The sequence below is a fragment of the Ranitomeya imitator genome, chromosome 3 (assembly GCF_032444005.1).
Source record: "Ranitomeya imitator isolate aRanImi1 chromosome 3, aRanImi1.pri, whole genome shotgun sequence".
Classification (NCBI taxonomy): Eukaryota; Metazoa; Chordata; class Amphibia; order Anura; family Dendrobatidae; genus Ranitomeya; species Ranitomeya imitator.
In genome coordinates, this window is record NC_091284.1 from 513,084,687 (window position 1) to 513,096,883 (window position 12,197).

A 12,197-nucleotide genomic window follows, 5' to 3' on the forward strand; every position below is an offset into this window, starting at 1 on the left:
CAATTGGAGCTAATTTTCCATTCAAAAAGTCAAATGGCGCGCCTTCCATTCCGAGCCTTACTGTGTGCCCAAACAGTGGTTTACCCCCACATTTGAGGTATCGGCTTACTCAGGAGAAATTGCCCAACAAATTTTAAGATCCATTTTATCCTGTTGCCTATGTGAAAATGAAAAAATTGAGGCTAAAAGAATTTTTTTGTGAAAAAAAGTACTTTTTCATTTTTACGGATCAATTTGTGAAGCACCTGAGGGTTTAAAGTGCTCACTATGCATCTAGATAAGTTCCTTGGGGGGTCTAGTTTCCAAAATGGGGTCACTTGTGGGGGAGCTCCAATGTTTAGGCACACAGGGGCTCTCCAAATGTGACATGGTGTCCGCTAACGATAGAGATAATTTTTCATTCAAAAAGTCAAATGGCGCTCCTTACCTTTCGAGCCTTACCATGTGCCCAAACAGTGGTTTACCCCCACATGTGAGGTATCGGTGTACTCAGGAGAAATTGCCCAACAAATTTTATGATTAATTTTATCCTGTTGCCCATGTAAAAATGAAAAAATTGAGGCTAAAAGAATTTTTTTTGTGAAAAAAAAGTACTTTTTCATTTTTACGGATCAATTTGTGAAGCACCTGGGGGTTTATTAAATTGCTCACTATGCATCTAGATAAGTTCCTTGGGGCGTCTAGTTTCCAAAATGGGGTCACTTGTGGGGGAGCTCCAATGTTTAGGCACACGGGGGCTCTCCAAACGCGACATGGCGTCCGCTAAAGATTGGAGCCAATTTTTGATTCAAAAAGTCAAATGGCGCTCCTTCCCTTCCAAGCCCTGCCGTGCGCCCAAACAGTGGTTTACCCCCACATATGAGGTATCAACGTACTCAGGTCAAATTGCACAACAACTTTCGTGGTCCATTTTCTCCTTTTACCCTTGGGAAAATAAAAAAATTGTTGCTAAAAGATCATTTTTGTGACTAAAAAGTTAAATGTTCATATTTTCCTTTCATGTTGCTTCTGTTGCTGTGAAACACCTGAAGGGTTAATAAACTTTTTGAATGTGGTTTTGAGCACCTTGAGGGGTGCAGTTTTTAGAATGGTGTCACTTTTGGGTATTTTCATCCATATAGAACCCTCAAACTGACTTCAAATGTGAGGTGGTCCCTAAAAAAATGGTTTTGTAAATTTTGTTGTAAAAATGAGAAATCACTGGTCAAATTTTAACCCTTATAACTTCCTAGCAAAAAAAAATGTTGTTTCCAAAATTGTGCTGATGTAAAGTAGACATGTGGAAAATGTTATTTATTAACTATTTTGTGTCACATAACTTTCTGGTTTAACAGAATAAAAATTCAAAATGTGAAAATTGCGAAATTTTCTTTTGCCAAATTTCCTTTTTTTTCATAAACAAACGCAGAAATCATCGACCTAAATTTACCACTAACATGAAGCCCAATATGTCACGAAAAAACAATCTCAGAATCTCTAGGATCTGTTGAAGCGTTCCTGAGTTATTACCTCATGAAGGGACACTGGTCAGAATTGCAAAAAATGGTCAGGTCATTAAGGTCAAAATAGGCTGGGTCATGAAGGGGTTAAATGAGAAGGTGTGTCCAAACTTTTGGTCTGTACTGTATATATATGTGTGCAGTGACCTTATGTATAGGTATTGTGTGACTAGGAACATCTGTCCTGAAGGCTGCAGGTTCGCACCCAAGTGTTAATATGTATTTACCTGGGACAAGTAGAATTCTGTCTTCAATCTCACCTAGGGGTCCTGCTAGAGCCTAGAAGAAAGGTAACATTTGACACCTCCTAGCTCTTGGAAGAGAGATGTTAATTACGGCCTGATAGTATCTCTGTAAGAGCTTTTACACAAAGGACCTCAAGAGAAAATAATATATTCATTGGGGGGCGCGGCCGTGGTCCAATCAAAAACAAGCAATTATGATATTAACCTGAGGGGCTGGTCTAGAAACCTGACCTCCAGACCAAAGCTATAAAGTAGACCTGATACCTAAAAAAACGTGTTCACATAATGGGGGGCGGCCGAGCTGGTGTGATCCAATCTACATTCATCCTACCCTCAGGGAGCAGAAAGCAGAGTACCAGTTATATGATTTCTGTAAGTTTTCTCCTGTTATTTTATACTGTTTTGCATAAGTTGTATGTCTGTATCATATTTTTATATCTTTTCTTACTGTAAGCACTGAACCTTTTTTGTATTAAAGTATAAAACTTTAACAAGTTGAACCTTGAATGTTCTAAATGATTCCATAGCCTAAGGTGTGTGAGCCTTACGAGTGGTAGCAGTGGCGTAACTACAAAGTTATGGGTCCCGGTACGAACTTTCAAATGGGGCCCCCCCACCATGCCAAAATATTTTCCACCCAAATTTACATTTTCCATATTAATTAATTCCCTATTAATTCCCTACATGCCCCGGCTGCCCCCCCCCTAGATACGCCACTGCCCTAGATACGCCTCCTTGCCTATTCCACCACTTACATCATTTCCTCCTCCCCCACCATCCCCATCCTTGTCCATTCCACCACTTCCATCATTTCCTCCTCCACCACCATCCCCATCCTTGCCCATTCCACCACTTCCATCATTTCCTCCTCCACCACCATCCCCATCCTTGCCCATTCCACCACTTCCATCATTTCCTCCTCCACCACCATCCCCATCCTTGCCCATTCCACCATCTCCATCCTTGCCCATTCCACCACTTCCATCATTTCCTCCTCCACCACCATCCCCATCCTTGCCCATTCCACCACTTCCATCATTTCCTCCTCCACCACCATCCACATCCTTGCCCATTCCACCACCATCTCCATCCTTGCCCATTCCACCACTTCCATCATTTCCTCCTCCACCACCATCCCCATCATTGCCCTCTCCTCCCCCTACACACACACACCATTTACTTCTCTGCACATTCCCCTGCAGAGCGCAACACACACACACACCTCTCCTCGCGCTCTGCCGCAGCATCTCATCGCCTTCCTCTGACACAGCCGGCCGCTGACTGATGACGTCATCCAGCGGCGCGTCTGTGTGAGAGGAAGCAGGAAGACAGATCGCTGGGCAGCGGAGCTGCAGGGATTTCTCCCTGCCTGCGGCAGCCACTCTGCAGGGGCTCCCTCTGCACACATTGGGAGACGGCGCTCTGCAGCTTCTCTGTGCCAGCTGTCAGCTTGACAGTCGGCGCAGAGAACAGCTGACTCCCAGTGCAGGGGGCGGCAGAATGCAGCCGCCGGGGGAGACGCTGCGGACCGCCACATTAGGCGGCCCGACTGCGCCCCCCCCTGCCGGCTGTGCCCTGCCCCCCCCAGATACGCCTCGGACTGTTGCCGTGCGGGAGGGATCTCCTGCACTGCAACATGGTGTCGGCCGGAGCCTCTGACCTGCCGGGCGGCGGGCCCCTGACCTGCCGGGCCCCGTCGCAGTGGCGACCGCTGCGACCGCGGTAGTTACGCCACTGAGTGGTAGCGTGACACACGCCAAATACTGACAGTGTGAGCGTGGCCTCAGGCTACGTTGCCATGATGAGCTTTTGGTGCATTTTTGATATTGCAGAATTTCTGTGCCTATTATTTAAATTATTTTACTTGCGTTTTTCATTGCTTTTTTTGTGTGTGTTTTTATCAGTTTTTGATGCTGCGGTTTTTGACTTTGGTGTGTCATTCTTTAAATAAAGCTGTTTTGTTTTTGAAGCTTTATGATATTTTGATTTCACTGAATTTTATTGACATATGTAGGTGCGGATCTGTGCGGATCACACGGTTTCGGCCGCACATGTGTGGTTGAAAATGGCGGACTCAACGCACAAAAAAAGTTACATGTAACTTTTTTTGTGCTGAGGGTCCGTCAAAACACGACGCATCCGTCGTACAACGTGTGGCCATACGTCGCTAATAAAAGTCTATGGAGAAAAAACGCATCCTGCGGGCACATTTGCAGGATGCGTTTTTTTTCTCCAAAACGACGCGTTGTGACGTACAGCAAACAACGCTAGTGTGAAAGTAGCCTAGGCACCCATGTATTAGTGCCAGTATTGTCACCACCTCTGTAACTCTGGGGCACTCACTGTGGGGGCAATCACAGGGACCATGATTAAAGACTTCAGCACTTCTCTTTTCACTCTGGAGGGAAATATTGGAAATTAATTTATGATATATGTGTAGATGGCCAGTAGAAAAAAAAAAACAATTGAAACATTTGTTGCCACGAGTGAGTGAGTGAGTGACCTGCCTGCAGTATGCTGCTCATCTCCTGTACTGCAGCTGCTCTTCATGTGCACCTGTGAGAAACCCCTAACGTATGTCTTACAAGCCGTGAAAGAAATGTAGCCCAAAGAAAGGAAAAAAGAAAAAAAATCTAGGTCCACGGTGACGTCATAGGACCTCGCTGCAGCAGAGCCCGCCCTCTGCACGGCTGCATGACGTCACTGGCCCGCCCCCTCCTGCGCTGCAGAGCTTGTCAGGCTGCACAGGCTACTACATCGCTAATGAAGTAAGAGCCAGCTGCAACATCCCAGCACCATCCCGAGCGGGCACACAGGGCAGACTAGCGGGCAAGGCACCGAGCACATCATGGGTAAGTGGTCCCCGCGCTCCGCTCTGTGCGATCTGACCCGTATGCCGTAATCTGCTCTACTGGGGCTGAGCCGAACTTTGCAAAGTTTCACACCGGTTAGCCTGTATGGGAATATGCCAGGTATGAGGGCACCAGCAGTCCTGTATGGGAATATGCCAGGTATGAGGGCACCAGCAGTCCTGTATGGGAATGTGCCAGGTGTGAGGGCACCAGCAGTCCTGTATGGGAATGTGCCAGGTGTGAGGGCACCAGCAGTCCTGTATGGGAATGTGCCAGGTGTGAGGGCACCAGCAGTCCTGTATGGGGATGTGCCAGGTGTGAGGGCACCAGCAGTCCTGTATGGGGGTGTATCAGGTGTGAGGGCACCAGCAGTCCTGTATGGGAATGTGCCAGGTGTGAGGGCACCAGCAGTCCTGTATGGGAATGTGCCAGGTGTGAGGGCACCAGCAGTCCTGTATGGGAATGTGCCAGGTGTGAGGGCACCAGCAGTCCTGTATGGGGATGTGCCAGGTGTGAGGGCACCAGCAGTCCTGTATGGGGGTGTATCAGGTGTGAGGGCACCAGCAGTCCTGTATGGGAATGTGCCAGGTGTGAGGGCACCAGCAGTCCTGTATGGGAATGTGCCAGGTGTGAGGGCACCAGCAGTCCTGTATGGGGGTGTATCAGGTGTGAGGGCACCAGCAGTCCTGTATGGGGGTGTATCAGGTGTGAGGGCACCAGCAGTCCTGTATGGGAATGTGCCAGGTGTGAGGGCACCAGCAGTCCTGTATGGAAATGTATCAGGTGTGAAGGCACCAGCAGTCCTGTATGGGGGTGTATCAGGCATGATGGCACGGCACCAGCAGTCCTGTATGGGGGTGTATCAGGTGTGAGGGCACCAGCAGTCCTGTATGGTCATATATCAGGTGTGAGGGCACCAGCAGTCCTGTATGGGAATGTATCAGGTGTGAAGGCACCAGCAGTCCTGTATGGGGGTGTATCAGGTGTGAAGGCACCAGCAGTCCTGTATGGGGGTATATCAGGTGTGAGGGCACCAGCAGTCCTGTATGGTCATATATCAGCTGTGAGGGCACCAGCAGTCCTGTATGGGGGTGTATCAGGTGTGAGGGCACCAGCAGTCCTGTATGGGAATGTATCAGGTGTGAGGGCACCAGCAGTCCTGTATGGGAATGTGCCAGGTGTGAGGGCACCAGCAGTCCTGTATGGGGGTATATCAGGTGTGAGGGCACCAGCAGTCCTGTATGGGAATGTGCCAGGTGTGAGGGCACCAGCAGTCCTGTATGGGGGTATATCAGGTGTGAGGGCACCAGCAGTCCTGTATGGGGGTGTATCAGGTGTGAGGGCACCAGCAGTCCTGTATGAGAATGTATCAGGTGTGAGGGCACCAGCAGTCCTGTATGGGAATGTGCCAGGTGTGAGGGCACCAGCAGTCCTGTATGGTCATATATCAGGTGTGAGGGCACCAGCAGTCCTGTATGGGAATGTATCAGGTGTGAAGGCACCAGCAGTCCTGTATGGGGGTATATCAGGTGTGAGGGCACCAGCAGTCCTGTATGGTCATATATCAGGTGTGAGGGCACCAGCAGTCCTGTATGGAAATGTATCACGTGTGAGGGCACCAGCAGTCCTGTATGGCGGTGTATCAGGTGTGAGGGCACCAGCAGTCCTGTATGGTCATATATCAGGTGTGAGGGCACCAGCAGTCCTGTATGGGAATGTGCCAGGTGTGAGGGCACCAGCAGTCCTGTATGGGGGTGTATCAGGTGTGAGGGCACCAGCAGTCCTGTATGGGGGTGTATCAGGTGTGAGGGCACCAGCAGTCCTGTATGGGAATGTATCAGGTGTGAAGGCACCAGCAGTCCTGTATGGGAATGTGCCAGGTGTGAGGGCACCAGCAGTCCTGTATGGGGGTGTATCAGGTGTGAGGGCACCAGCAGTCCTGTATGGGGGTGTATCAGGTGTGAGGGCACCAGCAGTCCTGTATGGGGGTGTATCATGTGTGAGGGCACCAGCAGTCCTGTATGGGGGTGTATCAGGTGTGAGGGCACCAGCAGTTCTGTATAGGAGTGGGCCAGGTGTGAGGGCACCAGCAGTCCTGTATGGGAATGTGCCAGGTGTGAGGGCACCAGCAGTTCTGTATGGCTGTGTATCAGGCATGAGGGCACGGCACCAGCAGTCCTGCATGGGAATGTGCCAGGTGTGAGGGCACCAGCAGTTCTGTATGGGGATGTATCAGGCATGAGGGCACGACACCAGCAGTCCTGTATGGGAATGTGCCAGGTGTGAGGGCACCAGCAGTCCTGTAGGGGAATGTGCCAGGTGTGAGGGCACCAGCAGTCCTGTATGGGGGATGTATCAGATGTGAGGGCACCAGCAGTCCTGTATGGGAATGTGCCAGGTGCGAGGGCATCAGCAGTCCTGTATGGTCGTATATCAGGTGTGAAGGCACCAGCAGTCTTGTATGGAAATGTGCCAGGTGTGAGGGCACCAGCAGTCCTGTATGGGGGTGTATCAGGTGTGAGGGCACCAGCAGTCCTGTATGGGGGTGTATCAGGTGTGAGGGCACCAGCAGTCCTGTATGGGGGTGTATGAGGTGTGAGGGCACAGCAGTCCTGTATGGGGGTGTATCAGGTGTGAGGGCACCAGCAGTCCTGTATGGGAGTGGGCCAGGTGTGAGGGCACCAGCAGTCCTGTATGGGGGTGTATCAGGTGTGAGGGCACCAGCAGTCCTGTATGGGAATGTGCCAGGTGTGAGGGCACCAGCAGTTCTGTATGGCTGTGTATCAGGCATGAGGGCACGGCACCAGCAGTCCTGCATGGGAATGTGCCAGGTGTGAGGGCCCCAGCAGTTCTGTATGGGGATGTATCAGGCATGAGGGCACGACACCAGCAGTCCTGTATGGGAATGTGCCAGGTGTGACGGCACCAGCAGTCCTGTATGGGAATGTGCCAGGTGTGAGGGCACCAGCAGTTCTGTATGGCTGTGTATCAGGCATGAGGGCACGGCACCAGCAGTCCTGCATGGGAATGTGCCAGGTGTGAGGGCCCCAGCAGTTCTGTATGGGGATGTATCAGGCATGAGGGCACGACACCAGCAGTCCTGTATGGGAATGTGCCAGGTGTGACGGCACCAGCAGTCATGTATGGGAATGTGCCAGGTGTGAGGGCACCAGCAGTCCTGTATGGGGGATGTATCAGATGTGAGGGCACCAGCAGTCCTGTATGGGAATGTGCCAGGTGCGAGGGCACCAGCAGTCCTGTATGGTCGTATATCAGGTGTGAGGGCACCAGCAGTCCTGTATGGGAATGTATCAGGTGTGAAGGCACCAGCAGTCCTGTATGGGAATGTGCCAGGTGTAAGGGCACCAGCAGTCCTGTATGGGGGTGTAATAGGTGTGAGAGCACCAGCAGTCCTGTATGGGAATGTGCCAGGTGTGAGAGCACCAGCAGTCCTGTATGGGGGTATATCAGGTGTGAGGGCACCAGCAGTCCTGTATGGTGGTGTATCAGGTGTGAGGGCTCCAGGAGTCCTGTGTGGGGGCGTGCCAGATGTGAGGCCACCAGCAGTCCTGAATAGGAATGTATCAGGTGTGAAGGCACCAGCAGTCCTGTATGGGAATGTGCCAGGTGTGAGGGCACCAGCAGTCCTGTATGGTGGTGTATCAGGTGTGAGGGCTCCAGGAGTCCTGTGTGGGGGCGTGCCAGATGCGAGGCCACCAGCAGTCCTGTAGGGGGATGTACCAGATGCGAGGCCACCAGCAGTCCTGTGTAAGGATGTATCAGGTGCGAGGGCACCTGCAGGCCTCTATGGGTATGTATAAGGTGTGAGGGCACCTGCAGGCCTCTATGGGTATGTATAAGGTGTGAGGGCACCTGCAGGCCTCTATGGGTTTGTTCCGGGTGGGGGTACAGAACCTTTATGAATAAGAGCAATGTGTGATCATTTCACCACCCTTCACGATTTCTGTGCACATCCCTCCCCCCGAGGAAGTGTTCAGTGCTAATTTCCTATTAGGCATTGATTTAATATAGCTGGAATGAGTAGGGATGACACAGCCAAGCTTACACTAGAGGGAACAGGGACTCACCATCCTGATCTTCTCATTAACTGTTAGAGGCCTTCTCTGGGATTTAGGAATATGGCGTGGTTTGTGTTATAGTCATTGTTGTGCTTGTGGTGTTTATGGCTGGTTCACATCAGGGGCATTTATACAGGTGCTCATAATGTCTGGGGATAAATATAAAGTGGCATAAATACTGGGGGCGAGGAGGGGGACCCATTCACAGGGGTGGTGCGTGGCTGTTTCTAGTTTATGAGGGGAGGAGGTGGCTGTATCTACAGGGGATCTGTTACCCGTCCTGTGGGGGAGCTTGTCCCATCCACTGAGGATCTTGTAGGACCGCGTGCATGTATACATACTGTGTTGCCCCATAACAGTGGTGTTAATTTTAACACAAAGCCCCTTGTGATAAAAGCAAGTAAGATGTGATGAGACTTTTGCAATGTTGCGCCAACATAGCTAGCTAATGCATGAAACCTATTTCTGATATTCTGTGAGATACATTTACTCTGTTATTTACAAAGGTAATTACTGTACTCAGTTTTAGGGCCCCTTTCCACTTGTGAGAAAAACGGACGAGTGCAATCCGATAAAAAATCGGATTGCACTCGGACCAATGTTAATCAATAGGTGACATTCCATCTGCGATTTTTTTTCTCTGCCGAAATTGGACTGAGAAAAAAATCGCAGCATGCTGCGATTTGCCGCGAGTCTCGGACGAGACTCACCCATGCAAGTCAATGGGTGCGAGTAAAAAAACGCATGGAATACGGACCATCTGTATTCCATCCGTTTTTTACGGATACCTTACCATTCTGTGGCACAGAACACTGTAAATAGTCCTGTAAATGACTGTATAAAAAAAGTTGCAGAGAAAAAAAGAAAGGATTGCATACGGATGTAAAAACGGATGATGAGATTAAAAATCGCATTACACTCGCATGACAATCGCACATGTTACATCCGTTTTTTCGGTCCGTAAATCGGACCGTTTTTTTCTCTCACAAGTGGAAAGGGGCCCTTATAGCTGAGGAATCTGAAGGGTGAGATCAATTAATTTATTTTCTTCATTTCTATTAATCCTATTGACAAAGTCCTCTGCAATAATCTCACCCGGGAATTGTCTCCTACTATTGAGTGTGTGACAATTACCTATTCTCCTTTCACTGAGATGTTTCTGGTGGTTTCTAGATGCCTCCTATAAGTGGTCTCTGTGCAGTGAGGGTTCTGGCTGGTTCCTAATGCAATCCTCATGGCTGACATGTATGAACAATACCTAACCTATTTTGGGGAACAGCATTAAAGGTGGAGCATCACATCGGAGTAGTCCACTTGCTGACAAGTGGAAATGGGATCAGACATTTTTGTGAGCTGGAACTAGGAAAACCAGTCTGGGGTTTCATATTCAACTTTGCTACAAGTTATTTCGCCAGTGAGGGACACAAGTAGACACAATATTGCAGGGTTGTCCCCTATTTTGCATGAAGCTCAGTCTAGAGACTTATTGAATTTGGATTTATATCATTTATATGTCACTGGATTCGTAGATCTCGGTCTTCTTGAAGGGCGGTCATCCACATTGTGGTAACATGTCCACTTTCTTCTGCAGTCCATATACTGTTATGTGCATGGCCCAGATTAGATAAAGATGAGCAGATACTTCATCTACAGTCTCATGGCATCAGGTGTTTCTGTCCCTTTCTTTTGCTTCCCTGGCAGGGAATAAAGCATGTCGTGCTCTCCTTAGGGCTCGTAATCTGCTGTCTCGTTCTCTACTTACAGTAAGCTTACTGTGAGGACATGGGATATTAGGAGTGGAATTATGCAGTGTGGCAGTAAGGGTTACTAACACGTGAATTGATATTCTACATGTCTGATGGAACATTTAATCACCGGTGAAAATGTAAAAAAACAAATCTTCCTTTTCCATAGAGTATTATTTAGGAACCACAATATGTCACAGGGAGGTGAAGAGATCTGATGTGTTCAATAAAAGCACTGAGTGGTTTTCCATCTGCGGAGCCGTCTTTAACAGTTTGGTTTTGTCATCTTAAAAAAACAGCTGGATTTTAAAGCTGAAATGGAAATAGACCCGCCGTACTTCCACAACAAGGCTCTGATAGCTTTTTGATCGGGAGCCAAAACTACTTGTTTTATAAATGCTAAATTCTGCTTGATAAAGCTACCTTATGCTTTTATCTCCACCTGGATGGGAGTGATTGTTGAGTTTTCTATACAATTGCAGGAAATCTAACTGCATCATATTGGCTCACAGTTGTCACGATGCGCAAAGATTATTCTCTGACCATGAATCCACTTCTAGAAATGTGGGTTCAGTCTTATTTTTGAGACCACATCCGCACTAAATATGGGGAACTGAACCTACCTGCTCGTCTCCCTCTAAGGCTGCCATCACACTAGCAGTATTTGGTCAGTATTTTACCTCAGTATCTGTAAGCCAAAACCAGGAGTGGGTGATAAATACAGAAGTGGTGCATATGTTTCTATTATACTTTTCCTCTATTTGTTCCACTCCTGGTTTTGGCTTACAAATACTGAGGTAAAATACTGACCAAATACTGAACGTGTGACGGCAGCCTAAGCGTCCATCGTAGCATCTGATTGTATTCAGACATTCACACATGACTATGTTCTATCCATTAAGCATTTTTTTTGGTCTGGGCGCTTTATATAATAGAGACCCGTCACCACTTCTGCATTCTTCAACCACTTCTGGTTTTGGCTTACAAATACTGAGGTAAAATACTGACCAAATACTGCTAGTGTGAATGTAGGTAGCATTAAAAAAGATGCGCAATGGTCATGAGATGTCTATAAATCCCATCCACTTTGCTAGAACTGTAAGACGCTGCATTTTTGATGCAGCAAAAAATATGCAGCGTCAAAAACGCATCAAAAGCTCACCTTGGGAAAGTAGCCCGAGGACAGGAGCGTGAGGCTGCATAGAAATACTTGCCACCGCACTCTCCGGTCCCGAGTGCCGGTGGCAGTGCCGGCTATTGATGCGCGAGTTTCTTGCATTGCACTCGCAAGTGTGACCCCGGCCTTACGTGGAACCACAATGCTGCGTGAATTTTACAGGTTTTTTTTTCTTGGTATGGTTTTCAAATTTTTGTTTTGGTATTGGTGGATAGTAATGGGAAAGCATGTGGGATGTAGGAGGGGAATTTACACACCATTTTGGCACACTTCGTCCAGTTGGGAACATTTTTCTCACTTTCCAGATGTGCTGTTGTAGGAAATAGATTTTTTTTTTTCCTTTAACTCTAGTGCACACATAAGGATCCAAAAACTACATAGATGTAAAGTATTTCAGGCGGCAAGATACCGTACATACTTTTTTTTTTTAATGACTCCGTACTTTTTCTGACATTTTGTTTTGATGTCAGTGGGGGAAAAAGCAACCTTGAAAACATTGACCATGCAAGTCCTGCCATGTGAGTAGATACCCTAAAGCCAAAGTGACACATTGCATATTTTTAATTTTTTTTACTATTTCAGTTGTAGAATCCACACTGA

At 48.3% G+C, this 12,197-nt stretch overlaps 1 protein-coding gene across 4 annotated transcripts in view; it reads left to right on the forward strand.

The window, feature by feature from the left end:
- Positions 1-4,399: 4,399 nt before the first annotated feature.
- GPM6B (glycoprotein M6B) overlaps positions 4,400-12,197 on the forward strand; it is a 200,120-nt gene continuing 192,322 nt past the window's right edge. Inside the window, exon 1 of one of the 4 annotated variants that reach the window (XM_069757719.1) lies at positions 4,400-4,596. In XM_069757719.1, coding sequence (XP_069613820.1) covers positions 4,593-4,596 — 4 coding nt within the window. In that variant the 5' untranslated portion in view covers positions 4,400-4,592. The remainder of the gene's footprint in view (positions 4,597-12,197) is intronic. The other 3 variants (XM_069757721.1, XM_069757723.1, XM_069757717.1) reach the window with 3 other exon arrangements.